Source organism: Camellia sinensis, chromosome 11, assembly GCF_055761805.1.
Source record: "Camellia sinensis isolate YWXY chromosome 11, ASM5576180v1, whole genome shotgun sequence".
Taxonomy (NCBI): Eukaryota; Viridiplantae; Streptophyta; class Magnoliopsida; order Ericales; family Theaceae; genus Camellia; species Camellia sinensis.
Genome location: NC_138971.1, coordinates 5,772,638 through 5,797,260, shown reverse-complemented (window position 1 = coordinate 5,797,260; position 24,623 = coordinate 5,772,638). Strand labels below are relative to the sequence as shown.

General features: G+C 36.8%; 1 protein-coding gene across 3 annotated transcripts in view; it reads right to left on the bottom strand.

Annotated features, from left to right (window-relative positions):
- Positions 1-24,623, bottom strand: part of LOC114277298 (uncharacterized) — a 66,710-nt gene that overhangs the window by 30,252 nt on the left and 11,835 nt on the right. For all 3 annotated transcript variants that reach the window (XR_014343462.1, XR_014343461.1, XM_082893491.1), the window contains exons 5-10: positions 20,818-20,907; positions 20,584-20,703; positions 20,347-20,430; positions 3,743-3,820; positions 3,160-3,285; positions 2,989-3,078 (exon numbers count right to left, since the gene is read on the bottom strand). Coding sequence is in view for 1 of the 3 variants with exons in the window: in XM_082893491.1 (XP_082749617.1) it covers positions 2,989-3,078; positions 3,160-3,285; positions 3,743-3,820; positions 20,347-20,430; positions 20,584-20,703; positions 20,818-20,907 (588 nt within the window). In the remaining 2 variants the exon portion in view is untranslated. The remainder of the gene's footprint in view (positions 1-2,988; positions 3,079-3,159; positions 3,286-3,742; positions 3,821-20,346; positions 20,431-20,583; positions 20,704-20,817; positions 20,908-24,623) is intronic.

The following is a 24,623-nucleotide window of genomic DNA, read 5'->3' as shown; positions in this document are numbered from 1 at the left end:
TCGTATGCTTGGGCATCATTACCTCATTGAGAATACATCTGAGAGGCGGCAGTCTAGATCTCATGAGCAGTATCCATCAACACAAAGGACCGGCTAATGGTGGGGTGGATGGAATTAATTAGCCAAGTCATAACAAGTGCATTCTCCTTATACCATTTGTCATGTGCTAGTCCATCCTTGCTAGGAACCTTAGTAACTACAGTTATGTAACCCAACATACCACGAGCAGTAATGGCCAATTGAAAGGAACGTGACCGAACCAGATAGTTGGTGCCATCTAACTTGACAGAAGTCAAATGGAGAGAAGAGTTATGACCCACAGGTACAATAGGATCTGGCCCTTTAGCCTCACTGGTCACAAGGTACTTGTTATCATCAGCCATTAAATAAGAACAAGCTACACATTAAAAAAAATAAAATAAAAAATAGAGAGGAAGGTGGAACAGCCCTAACAAACCACAAAATCAGTCCCACGAGCCAAAACAGCCTAGAAAAGGGCAAAAACAGTGTAGTGGAGGGAAAAAACACCTGTAATTGGACTGGAAGACCAAAAAACAAGTCCAAAGCAACAACCGAAGCCAAGGAGAGCATAAGGAGGTCCAATCGGCTCCTAGGGATGAGGACCCAAGCCACAAATCAAGCAAAAAACTCACAGAAAAGCAGATCAAAAAATAGGGTTGGTTTTTTCGAAAAATAGAAAAAAAAATTGAAAAATAGGCAACAACCATCAGGAAAAATTTGAAAAAATTTTTGGGAAATCTTGAGCTGTAAGCGAGCATCCTAGATATTTTTTTATTATTATTAACATTATTGAATGAAAAAAAAAGGAAGAACGAACCAAAAAAAAGAAGAATAGAAGATTACCTCTTCACAACTTTGATACCAAATTAAAATTATAAGAACAAGTTTAAGATTGAGAGGAGAGAAGAGAAAAATAAAAGAGATAATTATTATTAGGAAGAGGCCAAAACCTTAGATTAGGTTTTCCCTCTATAACATGTATTTATACTAATCGAATAAGTACATAAAGACAAAACTACCCTTCATCTAACTTAACACAAAGTTATACTATGTTAAAAATGATTATGTGCTTGGTTTTAATAAAAGTTATCGATGTTCATTCATTTACAACTTTAATATTGCTATTCACTGGTCTTTGGCTCACCTCTCTCCCCTATATGTATGTAGGTAATGATGAAGATCAAGTTCAAGAAGACAAATCGAGTTAGAAGTCTTTTCCTTTTGTGTTTTTTTTTATTTTTTTTTTAATACTTTTGGGAGTGGTGACGTAGAGATGATGGTCTTGTGTAAAAGTTTTTGTTCAAGTGAATGTTTGTAATATTGTACCTTTCTTTTGGATGTTGGACTTGTAATGTCAAAGATAATAAAGAAGAAATATGTTTGCTTTGTTTTCATGTGATTTATGCACTTACTTTGAATGGACTATTGGTAATTAATGGCAAAATGTTTTCCACATAAGCCCCAATATTTTTAGTCTAGACTTGTCTTGTCTTGGTAGGCCTTTTTGGTAGTCAGACACTACTAGCCGGTCATAACTACTATCATGTTTGGGGTAGGATGGGGTCGTGACACTGAATCACCTCACGAGGATAACACATGGGACCCAAATATGACATGAATGCGTCTCTTAGACCCATGTACACCCATAACTTACCCGCTCCTCGCCTCCCACTTCTCGAAAAAAATTGCAGTACCCAGCATTGATGGGGCATTTTTGCCAATTAAACAATTACTAGAGACATAATAGGGGAGCTTCTATTTGCACATCCCCATTCCCCTCTTTACACACACTTAATAAAAATTATTTTTATTATAATTTTATTTTCAAGTGAAATTACTATTATGGACATTAAATAAACACATTCGGAAGTTAAATGTCGAAAAAATGAAAAAAAATCGGAACTCTACTTCCGAACAAGTTGTTTATTTTCGGAATGCTACTTCCAAACCAATTGTTCATTTTCGGAATTCTACTTCCGAACCAATTATTTATTAAAAAAGATGTGTAAAGAGGGGAATGTGTGTGTGCAAATAGAAGCTCCCACATAACAGGCATAAGTTCATTTGTCATTTCTTGAACCCATTTCATTCCAAAAGTTGCTCGATATTTCAACAGTCCATGTGTTTCATCTTCTTCCCTATTGCTCTCTCCCCCTAATCCTATTCTTGTGAATTGCAATTTGGTATCAGACAAGAAAGACCATTCAGTGATTTCTTATCATTGTCTATATGGCTAAAAACCAAAATTGTTTTGGGGTAATTTATTCTAGATTTCTTGGCACTCTATCCCAAATTTTTTAATGTGTTCAATAATGCTTAAAATCCAATGGTTGAAATTTGGAAGAATATAAATACATGATTAGTTGGTTTTCCAAGAAATTTGCAATATTGTCAGTCATATTGTCATAGCAAATTGTGACCCTCAAGGTTAACTGTTGTTTCCCACATTTTTACTTACTGTTCTGGGTTGTTCAGGGCAACTAATCTGTAAGAAAAGATTTACAGAAGATATTTTACTCTCATATATGCAAGGATCAGAATTTCATTTCGGAGTGTTGTTGCAGTCAGCTTGGAAATAGAACTTCACAGGTATGCTTCATCCAATCCCCCTAATGAAAATGAGAGGCAAAGAGTCCAACTCCAATGCTGCACTTAAACATTGCTTCATCAATTCTTTGAAGCCTCAAATTAGTCAAATCCCTTTTCTGGACACAGATAAGGAAACTAAGAGAATAGTTTAAAGCTACTGAAAACAAAGAATGCAGCTAGAGTTTATCTGAAGGGCTAAATCTCTTAGTTCAATGAAAGTGTCAACTAGCTTAATTGGTAAAGCCTCTTCGTGGCATTACCACAGACTTGGGATCAAGTCCCACCATCATCTGGGTTGGGGGATTTACTTGTTTCACCCTCTCCTTTTGGTTCTTGTCGACCAGTAGCTATGTGACCAATTGATAAGAAATGTAATACCAAATCTAGTTGACAAGATGAAGTATCATGTTCCAACAGCAAGGAAGATGGAGGCTTCTTCAATCCCATCGCAAAAATTGCAGTTTCAACCTGCATGATGTGATACTAATTGGCTTAAATTTAATTTGATAATCACACTCAGATTGCAATGGAACATAGATAATACCATACCTCTTCAGCAGTTCCTCCACCGTGGTCACCATTTATGGTTTGGCCATGATCACCCATCACAAGAAGTAAAGTATTCTCATGTAAGCCACCAGGTCCAGACTGGCTTTCCAGCATTTCAACAACGTTCTGAAGTAGTCAATTCACTGCTGTTAGTGGAGGAGAAGAGCAGCAATACAACTAACATGGCAAAACTAACATGGGGAGAAAATTCAAAATAAGATTGGGCCCCATTTTCCCAATATCTGATTGTCGTATATTTTCTTTTTTATTTGAAACATTGTCACACGACAAATTATTAAGGGAAAGGATCAGAAAATAAAATCATTCAAGAACCAATTTTGTAAACTTGATAATTTTATAATGGATAAGCAATGTGCCAAGGCCATCAACAAACCAAATAGTAATGGAGTATTACTGGAAGCAAATTGCAAAAGAAATAATACACTTGTCATATGCTCTGTCCTTGTTCAAATTGCTTAGAAACAAAAGAAACCCATGTTCAAGCATTTTCCTTCTCTCTCCCTCCCAGAAATTTAGCAAATTAAAAACAGTGTGTTTGTAAACATAGGTTCAAGAAACTTGCCTCTAAAATAACATTGTATTGGTCCAGTTTTTCTGTCATTGGAATGGAATTAACACCAAATATATGACCAGCATGATCCTGCACCATATAGAAAATATATGAATGCTACTCTAAGTTCTGCTGATACAGCACTTAACATAAAATAATGAAATTTAAAAAATAAATAAATAAAAATCAAGTGACACATGAAATTCCATGTTTTGACTTTATCTTGAAGCTAGTTTTCACTTTTCAGGAAAGAAATAGAAAATAACACCAATCAATCTATCAAGACGTACTTCAGCATCTGGTCAAATCCTACAAACCAAGAAGCATCGAGTGGCTCTCTCTCTCTCTCTAAATATTTGTTGCCTCCATCTTTGGATGCAAAATTGATAAGGTTCTTGTTATGGTATATATGATTAATACCAAACTTCAGGACCTGAGCAAGCAATCACTTACACAATGAATCTAGAATGGAGAAGTAAAAGAACTAGAAAAAACAAACTCACAAAGCAACACAAGAGATTTACATGAAAACCAAATCACGGGCTACGTCCACGAAGCCACTGCGAATTTACCAAGATCAATATGAAAGGAGTTACAAGAGTCTCTCACACTCAATCTCACAAACTTTCTCTCTACAATGATCTATCTCTCACTCTCACTATTGTGTATCTCTCTCTAAGATCACAGAACTAATGAATGAATTAAAAACATAGAGCTACATGGGTGTATTTATAGAGCTAGCCTTAAACCCAATCCTAAATTAGTAAGGAAACCAAAACCTAAACTAAGAAGAAAAAACCTCAACCAAAAAGGAAATAGTTTAGCGTCCAAATCTAACCAAACACTAATTTCCTTGTTTCTTTTGCCCAATCTGATTAGGTTTAGTCTTGTTTCAGGCTCCACCAACATCTCCCACTTGGAGACTGATCAAGAACAGTCTTCACACATAACTCTATAGAACACCGCAATGACTCGAACCATCAACCTCACGTGCCGATGCCAACTGATGCTGCACATAGCTTCAGCTTCTCAACTGTAAACGCCTTGGTTAACAAATCTGCAGAATTTTCACTTGTGTGGATCTTCTCCAAGTCGAACTTGCCATCTTCCAAGAGCGAACGAACAAAATGATACTTGATATCAATATGCATTGTTCTAAAATGAAACGCGGAATTATTCGCAAGATGTATTGCACTTTGACTATCACTGTACAACTTGCAATCATCGAACTTCCTTCCCAATTCATCTAAGAAACTCTGTAACCATACCATCTCTTTGCCAGCTTCTGTAGTTGCAACATACTCCACTTCTGTGGTTGAGATGGTTACAATCTTCTGCAACTGAGAGACCCAATTTATTGCAGCACTACTAAGAGGAAACATACACTCTATTGTGTTCTTCCTACTATCAATGTCCCCTGCTAGATCAGAATCAACATGCCCAAGTAAGGTGATTTCTGTGCCGCCATACCAGAGAGCCATGTCACTCGTACCTCTGAGATACCTGAATACCCACTTGACAACTTCCCAATGCTCTTTCCCAAGATTGCTCATGAATCTACTAACTCCCACTGCATGGGCAATGTCTGGTCTCGTGCCGACCATGGCATACATCAAGCTGCCAACAACTGAAGCATATGGTACCTTCACCATGTATTCTCGCTCTTCATAAGTAGCTACACCTTGTTCCTTCGTCAATCTGAAGTGGCTTGCTAATGAAGTGCCTACAGGCTTTGCACACGCCATGTTGAATCTCTTGAGTACTTTTTCAATGTACTCGGCCTGCGATAGCTTCAGTTTCTTGTTCCTCGTGTCCCTGCTAATTTGCATCCCTAAGATTTGTTTTGCCGCACCCAAATCTTTCATTGCAAACTCTTTGGACAACTCCTGTTTGAGATTCAAAATCTCATCCATGCTTGAACCTGCAACAAGCATATCATCTACGTACAAGAGAAGTATTAAATACAAAGTGTCAAGCTTTTTATAATAACAACAATGATCACCATGGCACCGATGGAAACCTACACTTGCCATGAAGTTATCAAATTTTATGTACCATTGCCTAGGCGCTTGTTTCAGCCGATACAAACTCTTCAATTTAGATACCATATTTTCTTTCCAACCGCCTCATAGTCCTGGGGTTGATGCATGTAGATATCCAAATCACCATGAAAGAATGCAGTTTTAACATCTAACTGCTGTTTTAACATCTAACTGCTCTAGATGCAAATCTTCAACTGCCACAATGCTAAGTACAGTACGAATTGTAGAAATCTTTATCACATGAGAGAAAATCTCAGCATAGTCGATACCTACCTTTTGTTGGAAACCTTTCACCACCATTTTGGCCTTCTATCGCTTGGTGCCATCGGGTTCATCTTTCCATCGGTAAACCCATTTATTGTGCAATGCAGATTTACCTTTGGGCAATTGTATTAGTTCCTAAGTATGATTCACCACGAGAGACTCCATCTCATCGTCCATGGTGAGCTCGCACTTTTCCCTCGTCTCAACCTGTAAAGCTTCCTCATAACATTCTGGTTCACCATTATCAGTTAACAATAGATAATGTAAGGAAGGAGAATAATGATCAACAGGTTTCTTTTCTCTTGTTGACCTCCTAAGAGGTTTAGGAGTTTGCATCTCAATGGGCGGTGTCAACTGTACATTAGAGTCTTGAGGTTTCAACACATCACTATCAGAATTCTCCTCAAGTTCAACCGTTTCAGGTTCTTTAGTCTTGTCATCAAGCCTATCCTTGTACATGACAGACTCATTAAACACCACATCCATGCTTCTAATTATTTTTCGATTTTCCATATCCCAAAACCAGTACCCATAATAATCAGAGCCATACCCAATAAAGATGCATTTCCGAGATTTGGGATCTAACTTACTTCTTTTATCATAATCAATGTGAACATAAGAGATACAACCAAATATTTTTAAATGTGACAAATTTACCTCTTTACCAGTCCACGCTCCTTTTGGGATTCCATAATTCAGGGGAACTGAAGGACCTCTGTTAATCAGATACGCAGCTATACTTATTGCCCAAAACTGTTTTGGCAACCCAACATTAATCCTCATGCTCCTAGCACGTTCCACGATTGTTCGGTTCATGCGCGTAGCCACACCGTTTTGCTCGCCATTGTCATCACATCTTGAATTTCGTTCTCTGCACAATATTTTTCTAGAGCGCCATCTATGTACTCCCCACTATTGTCGGACTTGACACACTTCAAACTAGAACCTGTCCATTCTCAACTAAAGGTTTTCACTTTTTGAAGACCTCAAACACATCGGTTTTATTCTTAAAAAATATACCCACAATTTACACATAATATCATCAATAAAAAGTGACAAAATAACTAGAGCCTCCAAGCGATCTTACTGAAGATGGTTCCCACACGTCTGTATGAACTAACTCCAACCATTTTGACTTTCGAGCTCTCAGAAGCTTAGTGAAACTAACCCTTTTCTATTTTCCCAAGACGCAGTCTTCACAAAAATTCAAGTTCAAAGACTTGAAACCTAGTAGTCTCCCCTTTGACATGAAAACCTTCATCCCTTTCTCACTTATATGTCCAAGTCTGCAATGTCATATGCCTGTTTTGACTTCTGATGATGTTACTGTAATTGCACTATAGGTACCTGATGTCACGTAAAGAGTACCTTCCCTTTTCGATGAGCCACTACCATGGCTCCCTTGGTTATCTTCCACGCATCATTGGCTAAGATTGTCACAATACCAGAATCAGTGAGTTGACCGACAGAAATTAGATTCTTCAAACACGGCACATGTATGACATCATTGATTTTCAAAGTTGTTCCATTGGGTTGGTTTATCTGTACTTCACCCTTGCCAATTATGTTGCAAGCTTCATCGTTTCCAAGGTACACCTTTTTGAAATTACCTAAGACATAATTGTGGAGCAACTCCTTGTGCGAGGTAGCGTGAAACAATGCACCAGAATCAATCACCCACAATTCTCCATGAGTTTCTAAAGACCGCGAGTGCTTCAGAACCTCTTCATTAGAAACATTCACGAACTCCTTCTCACCTTGATTATTGTCGTTTTGCTTCTTAACTTTACAATTCCGCTTTGCGTGACCAATCTTACCGCAATCCCAGCACTTGCCTGTAAACTTTGGTCGAGACGGAGATCGATAATTCGTCGATTTACTTGTGCTTCTCTTCTTGTTGCTGCCCCTGTTGGGCTTCCTACCTCTGTCGTCAATTGCCAACACCGAACTAGAGCTTTTACCATTATCTTTTCTTTGGGTGTCTTCACTCAGAACCAAACCTGCTACATGATCCATGCTCAACTTTCCCGAATCGGTGGAATTGCTTACTATAACTACCAACAAATTCCAAATCTCAAAAAGGCTTGATAACAGTGCCAATGCCTTGATTTCTTCATCAAATGAGATACTAACCAATTCCAACTGACTGATTAGTAAGTTGGAATCATTAATATGCTCAATCGTGACTCCTCCTTTGGACATCTTCAAATTGAACAACTTCTTAATCAGATGGACTTTGTTTGTGGCTGAGGGTTTCTTATCTATGAAGCACGGATACTTCAAAAAGGGAGACGTATCCATATCGGATACCGGTACTCCTTGGATACTCGCAGATACGTATCAGATACTTCTTAAAAGTATCAAATACTTCTTAATTAATTTTTCATTAATTTTGGAGTATCGGATACTCGACATCACATATTACTTCTAATACTTTTAGTTCTTTGATAAGATGAATATCGTGAGAGTTAATGTAATAGAATTTGTCAAATTGATGTATCCTTATGCTATGTTTGGTTGGGGATTTGGAAAAGAAAAGGGAACAGGTAAGTGAAATGTGAATAAAATATATTTACATTTCACCTAGTTTCACACACCTTTTCTCTTTCTTTTTCCAAATCCCTTCCCAAATCCCCCAACCAAACGCAGGCTTATTGTCTCTATCACTCCTTTCTCACTCTCTCATATTTGTTGGCATGTAAGGATGATGTTTAATTTGCATTTACTTTTAGTTTTGGATGTTTTATGAATGTTTAAAGACTCTTATCCTAATAGGAATCCCTCTATTTGTAAATTTGCTTTAGGTTTTATTTTCATGCATATTACATTACTCAAATTATAAAAAATAATTCTTTTACGAACATATCCCTACTATACTCGTATCCTACTTTTTCAAATTTTAGCATATCACCGTATCCATATCCATGCTTCCTAGCTTCTCATACATCCGTGATAGAGCAGCCATCAAATCTTCGGTTGTCTTCTTATTGTGAATATTAAACGCAACTGATGCAGCAAGGGATAGCCTTACCATATCCAAAGCTTTTCGGTCGAGTAACTCCCACTCGTTGGCCTTTATTGGGGGTGTTTGGTGGGACTTTTTTTTGCCAACTTATGACTTCTGGCTTTTAAAAAGTTATTTTGAACTGTTTGGTTAAACTTATTTCAAGCAGCTTCTTTTCTAACAACTTATTTTAAGTCAAAAAAGCTGATTCTGAGAAGCTGCTCACCCCTTGCTTCTGATTATTAGCTTCTGCTGTGGACATGTTAATTCACGGTTACTCTCTTAGATTTTTTTATTTTTTATTTTTTTAAAAATAGAAAAAGACCCAAATGGACTATAAAATATTATTATTATTTTTTACGAGAAAATAATGAGAAATGTAGACAAATAGTGAATAATAAAAAATAAAAATTAATTAAAAAAGCTACTTCACAGCTTATTTAACAAACATTACTCAGCAACTTAAATCTATAATCCAACAGTTATACCAAATAGATTAACAACTTCTAATTAAAGTCATAATCTATAATCTGTTAAGCTATAATCTATAATCTGTTTTAACAGCTACACCAAACAGGACCATTGTTTCCGGCTTTTTGGCCACACCTGCGAGAGGAAGATAAATATCCGAAGTTTGGACCGCTAAATTTTTCGATTTTCACTTTACCTTCGTCCACCATCATTCTTGCTCTAGCAACCAATGCCCTGATACCACTTGTTACTATATATATAATTAATACCAAACTCCAGGACCTGAGCAAACAATCTCACACACAATGAATCTAAACGGAGATGTAAGAGAATTAGAAAAAACGAACTCACAAAGCAACACAAGAGATTTATGTGGTTCACCCAAATCAAGGGCTACGTCCGCTGAGTCACTATGGATTTACCAAGATCAATATGAAAGAAATTACAAGAGTCTCTCACACTCAATCTCATAAACTCTCTCTACAATGATCTGTCTCTCACTCTCACTATTGTGTATCTCTCTCTAAGATCACAAAACTAATGAACGAATTAAAAACATAGAGCTACATGGGTGTATTTATAGAGCTAGCCTTAAACCCAATCCTAAATTAATACGGAAACCAAAACGTAAACTAAAAAGGAAAAACCTCAACCAACAAGAAAATAGTTTACAGTCTAAATTTACCCAAACACTAATTTCCTTGTTTCTTTTTCCTAATCTAATTAGGTTTAGTCTTGTTTCAGGCTCCACAAACAATAGTTCTTAACTTCCACACCTACCAAGGGCATACCACTGCCAATTTGCCATGCATCCCTTTTGCCTACGCAATTATTCAGCACCAACCGGTAAAGCAGGTCAGCTCTAAACACAATGATGGCTGCCCTTCAAAATTGAACTCACCTCTACAAATCAGTTTCAAACCCTAGCCTAAGCCAGTAGCTAGCTCATAGTTTTAGCCACTTGAAAGTGTAACATCGATTGGTTCATGAATATTGAGGACTCCACCTTGGCAAGTTCTTAGAAAACCTTTCCGGCCATTGTCCAAATGGCATCTCGTCTAAGCATTAGGAGACCCAATGAAACTAATAAATAAAGGGCCCAACCAATCAATGAACACCTCGACCTATCCCTACCGAAACACAACAAAGTTGCCAAGCCATGGAATGTGCAAATTGACGAGGGTGGCCCAAGTGAAGGGCAAGTCAAAGAAAACACCAATGGACATCATGAGAGCTCATGACAAAGAGGCAGAGTGGATATTGGCGAATAGGGTGAACCTAGTTTGAAGTAGCATAAACATGTCGGCAATGTAAGGAGAAGATTGGTGGCACTGCAAGGAGAAGACTGGCAGCTTCTAGAAAGAAGACGCGACAAGGGCGTCGCTGCATTAGGTGGAGGAGAATGTCACAACCTTGCAATTTGGAGTGGCATTTCTCCCTGGACGACTCTAGAAGATGCTTGAAAACTTAAAAGGTTTATGGAACTCTTTAGAATTCTCTAGGGCCTTGTGGAGTCATCATGTAGAGAGATCTAGAGAATAGTACATAATCCTAAGGTTGTGTATGTTGTTCTTGTACATTCTAGAATAATCTATTAAAGGAGGTGAGAGAAGTATCTAGAATACTCTCCATAAATAGGGTTCTAAAATATTCTTCCAAGCTTACACAAAGGGGAGGACCTTATTTGCCCAAACTATTCAAGGGAAATCAAATGAATACAAGAAAAATATTCTCCAATTGCTTCTGTCTATAATGTTTCTCTCTCTAAAATCCTTGCGCGCGCTAGCTTCTCTAGCTCACTTCCAAATAGGCTTTCTTATGTGTAAACCAAGTGGGTTGACAACCATCTAAGGCCGCACGGTTGGCTTGGAAAATCCAAGGTCATGACACTAAACTATTTCGTGAACACAACAAAAACTCACATTTTTTTTGTTTTTTTGTTTTTCTTCTCAACCACAAAAAAAAAAAAAAAAAATGTATGCTTGTCCCTCTCAATATTAAAGCTCTGTAAGGTTCCCTTCACACCCTTGCTTCAAAAGCTTCCAACATAGATGCCTTTCGATGACTTCCAATAGAACATTCCTACTATCTCCTTTTCCTACATGATATGGGGAATGTATAGCCAAAGGAGCTAGAGAAGGCATCTCAAAATTATCGGGTGTGTTTGGTTTGGTTTTGGGAGATAAATTTTCAAAAAAAAATTGGGGAAAGAGTTTAGAAATTTTTTTGATTTGTTTGGTTGTATATTTTGAAAATAGTTTTGGAATATAGGGGTTTGAGATGATTTGATATTTTATTGTAGTTAAGTAAATGTGTGTGAAAGAAAAAATAATTGAGAAGGAGAGAGAAAAAGTGATTGACTGATGTGTATGAGAGAGTAATTTTGGAAAAAAAAAATTCAAAAAATTTCCAGCCAAACAAAATTTTGGAATTTTTTTTCAAAAATTATGTTTTGAGAGTTTAACCAAACAAAGCCATCATCTCTACCCAATTCCTTCACCAGAACCCCTTCCTTAACCCTAATCAAATGTACCCCAGAAACCCCCAACTCATTTCCTTTGACTCCAAACTTTCAGTATCAATATCTACCCCTATTAGTGTGTCATCGTCTCCCTTGCTTGCCTCCAACTGACCCCCAAACTTCACAGCCCTAGATCCCATCCCAACATGCCAACATGTCTTGAAACTCCTTACAGCATTCGAAGCTTCTACCTCCCACCCTTTTTGAACCCTTCTAAAACACTTGTATCCTCTTGAACAACATAGTTTGACAAAGGAAACCAAACATAAAACCTTAAAGTAACACTCAAACGAAACCTCTTGTGCATTTTTGACTCTTAAGCTCAATTTCTCACATTTAAATCAATGGTGGTGCTACATACACCAATTATGTAAATTACAAATACCAAAAACACCTTAAATTATGCCACATCATCAATTGGTACACTAGTTAGTACACTAATAGGTGCATATAGCATTATTCTTAAATCAATATTTTGATATGAAGAAGTGTTTTTATAATTAGATTGATTCAAGGTAGAGTGGGTTAGATGAGGGAAGTTAAACATGTATTCATCTTCTTGTGCTTTTCCTTCAATCTCAAATACATGTATCTGTTCCATGAAGGGCAACTCCCACCAATTTCTTTCTAATTTGGTTGAGCATGGATCCAATTAACAAATCAAGTTCGTTGTGTTCGTTATTCACAACAAAGAGATGGCTGTTTGTCCAGAAAAGAAACTGACACGGAGGTTGTCCTTCAACAATTGAGGATTGCCACATCATTTGAGCAACACACAAAACTTAATTGTCCCATATCAGCCACTGAACCGAAGGCTCCTTTTAAATGCCTCTATAAAAGAGGTGTTCTTTGCACAGAGATAATGTTAGTAATAAATTTTATACAGCTGAACCTATTTTTTATGAATCAGAACAGTTAAGCCTTATTTGTTAACGTTTTTAGTCTTTAGTTTGCAAAAAAACAAGAAACATATTTTCATTTACTTTTGAAAAAAAATAAAATAGAAAACTTGCTTGGCGTACATAAATATTTTGAAAATAAATAAATATATATCTTTGATGAGTTGCCGAAGTTGGTAGCCAGAGATGTAGGGTGGATAGACGTTGTGACCGGTAGTGGCGGGTGGCTAGAGGTGTCCACCGGAGTTGGTGGTCGGATGTCGCTGGAGGTCATGAGGTGGCTAAAGATCACGATGGTGAACGCTGACCCAACGAAGAGTCATCGGAGGTTGGCCGGAGCTCACTACCCACCAGCGGTGGGTGGTGGTTGTTGGTGGCGGTGGGTGGTGGCTGAAGTTGGTGGGTGAGAGGAAAAAATGAAAAGTTATTTTAAAAAGTGAACACATTGTTTTTGTGTTTTCAAAAATTTTGAAACAATTTCATTTTTTTGAAAATGAAAACAATATAACAAACAAGTTTTCATCTTCAGTTTACCAAAAAAAAAATGAAAACAAAAACAGGAAACAAAAACGTTAACAAATGACCCCTAAGTATTAGTTTTGGAGAGTATTTTTAATGAAAAAATATTCTTCCCTTGTCGGTCCAAAGAAGACCTCTCATCGCAATTCTTTGGACTGATAAGGGAAGACCCAATTGCGATGAGAGGGGTTCCTCCCTTATCGGTTCAATTAAGTATTTTTAATGAGAAAAGGACAAAAGAAACTCTCCAAAACCAGGGAACACCTCTCTGATAAGGGAAGACCCAATTAGAGAGAGTTATTTGAGTTGCTTCATCTATACAGACTTCCACTCACATACATATATAACATCTATTTAGAAGCATCATACCCCTTCCCCAAACTACCAATTGTGAGAACAGAATCCAAGATTGTTGAACACACAAAGAAAACCACCTTTCAAGGCCACCCCACTTTCCAAATATTCTTCCAAGGCAAAGAAGATTTCTTGCCACCTCTAAGGAAATCATGAAAAGATTTTCTTGTGAGCTTCCCTTGTTTTCATAACATCCCATCATCTCTTCTTTGCATTGACACCCTATACAAAGCATCAAAATACTCATCCACCACCTCCAACTCCCAATCCTTCACTGCTCAAATACAAGTCAGCTCCCAACAAGCTCAAGTCTATAACTCTCATATACTTATCACTATGTCATTTTTATTCGCAGCAATGAAATTTAGGTTTGAAAATGCCACAAACAAAGGAGCATTTCCATGTCACAAGTCATGCCAAAACCTCACTTTCATCACATCCCATAAATAGCTTTCTAGAATAAGCACTATCAACCTTTTCAAATGCTTCCATGAGCTCACTCCATAGGAGTTTCTCACCTCCAGAGGTTTCCATTCTTCTACAATGGAGCCAAATTTGAACTCACCTACAAGATCACCCCACAAAAAATGTCTTTTAAAGCTTCTTCAACATTTTAGCTGCCAAAGAAGGGATACAAAAGAGAAACGTAAAGTACTGCGTGAATGTTCTTTGCAGACTATATAGTTTTAGTTAACAAAACAAGAGGAAAAGTGAACTCTATGCCAAAATTCTAGACATTTCAAAATCTAAATTTTTAGGTTAAAGACGCATTCTATGAAGTATAATTGTAGCAAAACTATAAATATTGTATTAAATAAACAAGTGGATATATATCTTCAACGCATTTGGGTCAAGATTATAACGCTCTATTTGAATTTTGGGTAAATTACACTTTTCACCCTTACACTTTGCACTAAATTCCACTTTAGTCCCTACATATGAATTTGTGATAGTCAACCCCCTACGCTTCTAGTTAAGTGCCAATGTCCCCTTTTTGTTATTCCACCGTATAAGTCATTGACAGAAGTCAATCATGTGACAAGCATATATGACTACGAAATGAGGGCAGAGGAGAAAAGCACCCCCATTTCTCACTTATACACATTTCATCCCAAAATTTACATCAAATTATGGTTGTATTTGGCAAAAACGAAATGCAAATTGTGAACAATTAAGGAGATGAACTAGGGTTATGCAAAAATTGGAATCACAAAACTATGTTTTCCATAGTATAACTTTTTCTATTCCTCTTCATTTCTCTCCGATTTATCTATTGCCTTTTTTCATTTCAAAAGCTCTGTTTTCTTGTCTTTAAATCCCTATTTTCAGCATATAAACATATATTTATATATATTGTATTTCATAACTCTCACATTCTTATCACATGGAACAAAGTGTGTATTGGTGGAAAATGGTGATGACTTTCCTCTCTTGGCCTCATTTTGTAATCACATGATTGTCACATGACTGGATTCTGTTAACAATTCAAACAATGGAGTAATAGAAAGAGAACATTGACACTTGAATAGAAGTGTAAGAAATTGACCGTCACGATTTCATGTGTAGGGATCAAAGTAAGATTTGGTGCAAAGTATAAGGGTGCAAAGTGTAATTTACCCCACCTCAACACGCTCATTCGCTTCTTGAGATACGCTCTTGCTTTTGTTTTTCAACAATGACTTCTATACGATTTGGATTCTTTAGGTTAATAGGTCTTTCCTCCCACAAAAGTGGTTTAGAGGGACAAGCTCTAGTTCAGGTGCTAAGGGAAAGTTGAGGTCGAGATGTGGTTCTCACGACGCACTGACACCACTTCCACCGCCTCTTACAAATGAATGCATTAGGGTAGTGGATGTTGAACCTACTAAAGATAAATTACGAGAAGTTCTTTGAAGTTCTAAAAGAAATACAAAAAGGTCAAGTAGCCCATGATTTGAAACAATAAAAAGGACATAATTGCTTTAGACTTAATTAAGGATATGGCTTTTATTAGAGCCAATTGGAAGAAACAGATCTATGTACCCATCCTAAGTAATTGATATAAAGGTTTCTTGAATTGATATGAATTAGATACATATGTTCATAAGAATGGCAAGGGAAATCAAATAATGTGTACAAATGATTTTTTTTTTTTCTTTTGGCAAGTACATATTTCAAACAAATTTCTTCCTCAAAGCTTGCTTCTCAAAAAACTAAAGAGAGAAAAATGTTACCGTCAAACTTTAAAAAATTTCCTTTCTCCAAAAACAATATAAAATAAACTCCTTCATAACTTAGAAGTGCAAACCAAAACCAATCACCCAAAAATTTACTTGTGGAGCCCATTTAGTTACCTTGAAAATTTTGTAAATACAGTCGAACTATGTTGATCAAAGAACAGAGAAGCAAAAAGGAATAGAAGAGGAAATGTGGTCAAAGTGGAGGGGAAAGGACCTCTTACAATTACCTCGTGAAGGTCTATGTTGTATCATGGATTTTCCAAGAGATTAAGAAAAGACAAACGAATGTTCTAATGAGGACAGGTAAGACCCAAGGGTGGATATGGTTCAATTGCAAGAAACTAAATTGGTGTTAAAACTAAATGGGGGAGAGGTTTGTGGTTTTGGTGTACTTGTGATGCAGAGTGCTTGGCCATAGTTCCTAGAAGATATGTATGGATAGGCACATGGAAAACATTGTGGAGATCAGGTTCCATCGTTGCACTGTGGATACCGGTGGATTTTGGGCAAATTCCAACATCTAAGCTTTCAATTTGACAATTTATCCATTTTTGAAAAGTTTTGATTTGTTAATTACTTGGTCTAGACAAATCCAATTTTGACTACGTTTTTTTCAAAACATTAATTTTTCTTCCTGGTGTCCAAATTTGAGCCTAACTCAAATTTGCTATTTTTGGTAATTTAGTTATTTTCTTTGATTTTTGCTGCATTAATTAAAGAAATACCTTTATTCAGTTGTTTCCTATCTAGGTTAGGGTTTTCTTATTATAAATAATGATTGTAGGCCTTAAGGCCATTCAATTTTGATAATTGATATACATTTTCAGTGAGGGAAATCTCCTCTTTCCTACAATTATGGTACTCTTCAAATTCAAGAGAGTTGTAGAAGAGTTGTGATTTTCTTGTTGTTTCAAATTCTGCTCTTCATCTTCTTCCACTGCATTAACTTGGGAGCTATAAGTTGCACATAGGAACCCTATCGGTGGGTGGTTGGATGGGTTAGCTATAATAACCCAACCTGTACTATGCTTAATTATGCATGTGATTATATGTTTTATTTGAAATTTCGAGTTTGAATATGTTGATTAAGTGAATTTGGAATAATATTTGTTGAAAGTAGGAATATCTGTTACAATTGAAACTTTGAACTGAAATTGAAGGCCGTAGAGGCGCGATAAACGAAAACCGACTTCATAGTAATGATTAGTATGATTTTTAGAGCCTTTGGTGAGATTTTGAAAAATTAAGATTCATAATGAATAAATTAAGATTATTGAGTTAAATATGGGGGATTAGCCTATTTGTTCTTCATTTTGGGGGAAGAGAGCACAAAGTGTAAGTTAGAGAGAGAGGAAGAGGAGAGAGCTAGAGATTTGAAGGGAATCAAGGGGGAAAACCCTAGATTGAAGCTAAGGTATGGAAATTTACTTGAATCTCTGTCTTTTAACTCATCTTTGGCATAAAATCAAGAAGAAATTGAAAAGTTGAGCTAGGGTTTTGGGTTGTTTAATGGGTTGAACTAAATGCAAGAAATAGAACCTTAATCTCTTCTTTGTTTTGTTTGATTTGAATTCAAACCTATGATTAATCCATGAAATAAACCCTAGTTGGTTCATGTAACTAAGATTTGTTGGAAGGTTTGCCATGTTCATTTATGTTTTGAGCTTGAGGATGTAAATTATGAGAATATGAGATAGATGAGATCATGGAATTGTTGTTGATGCAAGATTGATATGTTTAATGTGGAATTGCACTTGGGTCATGCTTAGATATCATGTTTTTGAGTTGTTTTTACATGAATTTGAGCTTGGAAATGATTTTGGAAGGTTTGGCAATTTTCACCATTTTCGGACTGTCTGGGTGTGCCCAGACCGCTCTTGCGGCCACGGGCTCCGCACGAGCGGCCCATACCTTGAACCAATCTGGAAGACTGGGCGCTCGAGCGGCTGAAATTTCCGCACGTGTGGAGCCAGACCGCTCGAGCAGTTGGACCCGCCGCACGTGCAACCTGGCAGGGGGAAAATCCTGTTTTCTTATATCGATGCTCTCGACTTCCGGAATGCATTCCCAACCTTATTTAAACCCTTTTGGGAGTAAAATCATTATTAGGAACCATTAACACGGGTTGCAAATCATTAAAAGAAGATGTACATGATATGAACGACTTATTTAACGAATACGTATGTGTAACATGTTTGGTATAGGTCGTGTGTAGAAGGAAACGCCGCAAGATTAATCATCACTGTGAGTAATAATATCATATATATATGTTTCTTATTGTGTATCTCGAACCATGAATGGTGATTGGTGCCAACTTGGTGAATTGATTGAAATGAGAAACTCCATTAACATTATAGGACATGTGCAATGTGGGCCCGAGGCCGTTTTGATATATGTTAGGCCCGAGGCCATTTTGATATATGATTGGGCCTAAGGCCGTTTTGTTTATTCGATGATGGGTATTGTGGAAATCTTATGACTATCTAGTTACACTGTTTTACTGTATTGCTATTACTCATTGAGCTTCGCTCATACAATTTTATGTATGCACACATATGTAACCCGCAGCATGGAGCACACCCTTAAAGTCAGCTTCAGGAGCTATCCTTTTTGAGACCCAATCAAGTCGTGCCTCCGAGATGGAGTTTTGTCCTTGACTCACATCATATTTTGACCTTACTTTGTTTTACTAATATGGTCTTGGGTTTTGTAAGCGTTATGCACAACTTTCCTTGATACTTATATTCTTTTTGCATAGTCATGTAAATGACGTGGTTGTGTTACATTTTGCTCATATTAGTATAACTCAATTGACTCATTCTTTTGTTGTATACTTCCGCTTTTGGCCCTATTACTATAATTACTCTGTATATTTGTTTGAGGCCGAAGGTAATCAAGTGATTACCGGCCGGTTATGATCCAAACTTCTAGGGGTAGGTTCGGGTCATGACATTAGCTTAGCTAAGAGACGTTGAGTGGCATGTTATGTGGGACGTGAGAATTTGATGCATGGCTTTAAAAGGTCATCTTGTGGATTTGTGTATCAGTTAAGGACTAGGAGAGAAGTAGCTAGGGGGTGGAGTTGAGTGGAGATCAAGACAAGTGGGAGTTCGCTCAGTGCATTAGGAGTGACTTCAAAGTAGTGTGATTTCCAAGTGAAGGTGGGAGTTCATATGCCTGACTTTAGTCATGATGGAGTTCTCATAATCCGCAGGGCCGGTTTTGGGAACAAGTTGAGTAAGCAGCCGCTTTGGGCCCCAAAAAAACTGGTTGCAAAAGGACCCCACAAAAATGTCTGCTATTATACTTGTTCATAAAAAAAGGCACCCTAAAAATAAACCAAACAACTGTTGACGTGGTGAATTATTTGAAACTAATGGATGATTGTTTCCCAAATGTTAGATTGTGTATAAAATACTATTATGTATAGTTGTTACAATTGCTTTTGGGGAAATAAACTTTTCAAAGTTGAAATTAATTAAATCTCACATTCAATCAATTAATTGGATTTGATTGACAAGTTGGATAAAAAAGCTTGATTAGAATTTTTGCAGCTAAATTGCGAAAATGGTGATGTTTAGGTACCTTGTTATAGTTCATTAATTTTTTATTTAGTAATCCAGCATGGATTATTTTAATCCTTAACAACTATTTTTGAATGATGGTAATCTTGAGGGGGAATGAGAATGGGAATGGGATTCCAAATCCTCATAATTCCAGCATTTGAGAAGTCCCACTTCTTATAAAAGCACCTCACACCTATCATAGTTCACTCGCAACAGTTGACCTATTCACGCGGCTAATAATTTGAGTTTTATACTCAACAATATGAAAGTTAAAAATTTTTAAATAAAATTTAAATTATTAATTGGTTCGGTTGTGCCAAAAAATGATTCAAAATTCATCCTTTTATATGTATAAAAGGCCCCATATTAGAAGCTTGCTTGATAATCAGTCCTCTCTGGCAATCTGATGAATCTCCCTATTAAAAAGGTTGTCCATTACTTTCTGCCAAGAAATTAATCATTCCCCAGCTATCATCCTACGACATTTTGGGTTAGTTTCTAGAGGACAAAGAACATGGAGACTAATAATATAGTATACATTGTAATATCACTTGAACAAATTCTATGCTAGAATACATAGATAGGTGACAAATTCAATGCTAGAATAGATAGGTGAACAGGTATATATGTATCTTGCATAGCACAATATGTTTATGTATCTCAACACCAAATATGGAGTAAACATCAACTGGCCTAAAGAAATAATAAACAAAGATAATCAATTCTTTGTGGTAAATGAAGCAAGACACAAACATACCACACCAAGAAAATGTGCAATAAGAACATCCCAATCTTCTTCATACAAGGATGGGAACAAGTGTGTGGTGCACCCGTTGTCGACCTAGTAGAAAAATGTCATGAAGGTTCAAGCAAGGAAGAAATAAGAACAAAAATAATCTAGTAACTTCAGAAAAATGTCACTTACATTTTGATGCACAATAAAGTTAGTACTGAAGTTTCATTTTCAATATATACGAAACAGTTAGCAATATACCGTATGAAGATCCTTAACATTAAAGGAGGGAAAGGGATAAGATTTATTAAAATGGTGAGGAAACAACTGCAACCATGTATCATCCCCCATCATTATCACTCGCTTTCCATTATGAACTAGCTGTAGACACATATAATCAAGTGGTAAGAAATCACAATTTGAACTATGGCCAATAAATACATTAAGATAAATAAATAAATAAACACAAAAATATGATCAAGAGTAGGGACAAACTTGATATATCAGGTTATCTTCAACAATTGCAGGGGCACCAAAGCTATTCCCAACATCAATAAAAGTTGGAAGTCCACCTGTTGTCAAGCCCTAGAATAAAAACAAAGAACCAACACCCATCCAAAAATAAGATAAATGCCTTCATTATGGAATTAGACCTAATTCCCTTTTTCTACATCGTTACGTATCTCCAGGATTCGGTTTTTTTTTTTTTTTTCCTTTTAAATTATAAATAATAATAATAATAATTAAAAAAATAAAACTTGAACAAAGAGATACGTGTGTTGCATGATACCCAGAACACACGAACAATTCCTTGCTTTTTCTATTATTTGGGCTCAATAAAAGTTCGAACAATTAAAATTTACACAACATGCAGCAACCGCATAATGGTAAGGTTAACAGTGAAGATTGAATAAATTTGTTTGCTTCAGTAGGTCAAAAGCATGGAATTTACTTTCTCAATAGCACATAGCAGAGCTAAGCCACTAAACTGGCAACTCCCACCATGAAACGCATTTCAATATCTAATTATGAAACCCTTGAAAATGAGAATGAAAAGAACTATAGTTTTTTTTTTTTTTTTTTTTTTTTGGGGGGGGGGGGGGGGGGCTGAATAATGAAAAGAACTATAGTTGTTAACCGACTAGATTTAGAGGTAAGAATTTATCAAATGAACAGTACCACTTCATCCATGTCAGAAATCTGTTGATGAGAAGAGGGTCAGGGAAATATTGGACCAAATCCTATAGTGATGACTATGAGCACAACTAAAATCCTAAAGGAAGTGATACATTTGTGTATTGATAAGATTATTACATGTTTCGTGAAGCTCGATATCTCTCCCATACTAGCCATATAGCCATGAGAAACCACAAGCCGAATGAGAAGCTTGGCCCACAAAGTCAATACAAGCAAAATATATTAGATCATACAAATTTAGGTCATACCCAAAGTCAATACAAGCAAAATATATTAGATTTGATCAGATACCGCAACAAATTTACAAGCAACTCAGGCATACTATATTAGATCAGAGTCAACTCATCTAAATGATGGAGCCAAATCAAGAAATGGATTTTATTAGAGAGAGAAAATCTCTATACAGAGATTAAAGAGCTCTCAGTTCTGAAAATACAATCTCAAATATATAAATTGAATACTAGAGGGGCCTAACCACCTATTTATAGAATAAAAGACCCAATTAATTCCAACCAACTGCTATGGATCTAAAATATAACCATACTAATTCTAACTACATCAGACTCCCCCTCCTCTAAAGAAAACAACTTGTCCTACAACAAAATGACTCAAAGACAATGACATCAACAAAATGACTCAAAAACAATGCCTCATGGAAGCATAATGGACATGCAACGGCTAACAAAATTAAGTAGTAAGTCCTTATTCAAGATCAGCGCCCTAAAAAATATCCCTCCATCAAAACAAGTTCTCGTTTATGCACATCAACCGAAGCCATGTTGAGCTGTAAATAAGCCACCCATGTAGCATGCTGTTTTGGAAGCAAGATGTCATCAAAATAACGCTTCTCACATAGTCCCAAAATAAACTCATCCATCCTCCACGAAACTGGGCTGGATACCAAATCAACACAAAGTGGAACAAATGGCTTTGAAGATAGCATAGTAGGCATTTCTCGGAAGCAAAGATCATTCAATACCTATGAAAGGTGGGATTGCAACCACTTCATGGGAAGCAATGTACGAGCAAAACTTGCTTCATCTACAAAAGTTTCTTCATCTTCAAGGACACCTTCACTTTCTACAAGAAAGTCATCCTTATTAGCCTAGTGGTCAAAGATTGGAACACCGCCATATTTACAAACATCAACTTCCTCTTCATATTCACAAAAATCAACTTCCACATAAGCCAACGTCCCACTATCGTCGTCAAAAATGACAACATCTTGATCATAGCCTTGTTCCATATCTTGATCAAAGATGGGAATATCTTCATTACAAATGGGAAGAGCTTGGCCACAATCTTGTTTTTGGCCACAACTTTCCTCCATGTCTTCTTTACCAAAGATAGAAGCTTCTTCCTCATCATATCTTAGTTCAACCACCTCATCTCTAAAGAGCATCTTATGATGGCATCCATCATCAAAAGTCTCTTTCATTCCAATAATAGTTGAGTAACCAACTTGGACATAGTCATAGGATGGTTTTCCGATTGCAAAGTTGCTTTGGTATTAATGTTTGAAACTTGAAATGCCCTTCTTTTTGTTACTTCTTAACCAACAAAGGTGGCATGTGATTAGAAGGCAAGAAGTGCTCCTTGAGCTTCTTTCTCATCTTTCTCCACTCTCTAACCTTTTCTTGGCTTACCAACTTGTAATTATTTCCACCAATCGGACGCATGACCTTTGAGGCTTTGTGATGATGAGCCCAATCAAGAACATGAGAGAGAATTTAGAGAGAAATATCTCAATCAACCAATGTTCAATATCTAAAAGTTGGTTACAAAGTGGTTATGCCTCTTCTAGATATAGGCTACAATTTCCCTCCACTAATTGTCACATGCTATGCACATGATATCCTGCATCATACATACTCTCCCACTCAAAAGAACTTGTCCTCAAGTGAAAACAAACAAAACACAACCAATGCACTAGAAGTAAAACCAAAACTAAAAAGTACAATACAAACAAATTCCACAAAGAAGAACTAATCTACAATGAGAGAAGCGGCGTTGGCACAAGAATTATCCGGCAAATAAGGCACAAGGTGTTGCACATTAAAGGTATTGGAGATGCCCAAACGAGACGGCAATTTGACTTGATAAGCATTGTCGTTGACTTTGTGCAACATTTCACAAGGACCCACCTTCCTATCACTTAACTTCGTGTAAGCACCATGAGGATACCTTTCTTTGCTTAACACAACCCACACAAGATCCCCCACTTCAAACAACACTTTCCGTTTATGCACATCAACGGCTGATTTGTATTTGGCATTGGACTTTTCAATTTGGTCCCGAACTTGAGCATGGACATTTTTCATGAACGTAGCCATGTCCTTCGCTTTAACATTTCCCTTCCTTGAGATAGGCAAAGGAACCAAGTTCATAACACTTGAAGGTTTCATTCCATAAACTACTTCAAAGGGAGAAGTATTTATGGTGCGATTGATCAATGAATTGTAAGCGAACTCGGCCAAAGGAATAATACCATCCCAACTCTTGGGATGGTCTTCCGCAAGACACCTCAACAAGTTGCCAAAACTTCGATTCACTACCTTCGTTTGGCCATTGGTTTAAGGATGAAATGTAGTGCTAAAGTTCAAGTCGGTGTCAATTTTCTTCCACAAAGTTCTCCAAAAGTGAGCAAGAAACTTAGTATCTCCATCGGACACAATAGAGGTGGGCACCCCATGCAACTTATAGACTTTTTTTAAGAAGAGGTTACAATATTTGTAGCATCCATGGTCTTCTTGCAAGGTATGAAATGTGCCATCTAAGAGAAATGATCCACCACCACCATAATAGAATCACTTCTCCTTTGTGGAGGAGGTAAACCCAACACAAAGTCCATACTAATGCATTGCCAAGGACAATCCGACACCGGTAAAGGCATATACAATCCCGCATTAGTTGCAGTCCCTTTGCTTCTTTGAAAAATTTGACACCGCTTCACATGGTTGTCCACATCCTTGGTCATGCCCAACCAATAATAAGCATCTTGAAATAATCCAAGGGATTTGTTCTTGCCAAAAGTCCCAATTTGTGATGCTCAATCAACAAATGCATCCTCAAGGAACAACTACGCACACACAACTTAAGACCAT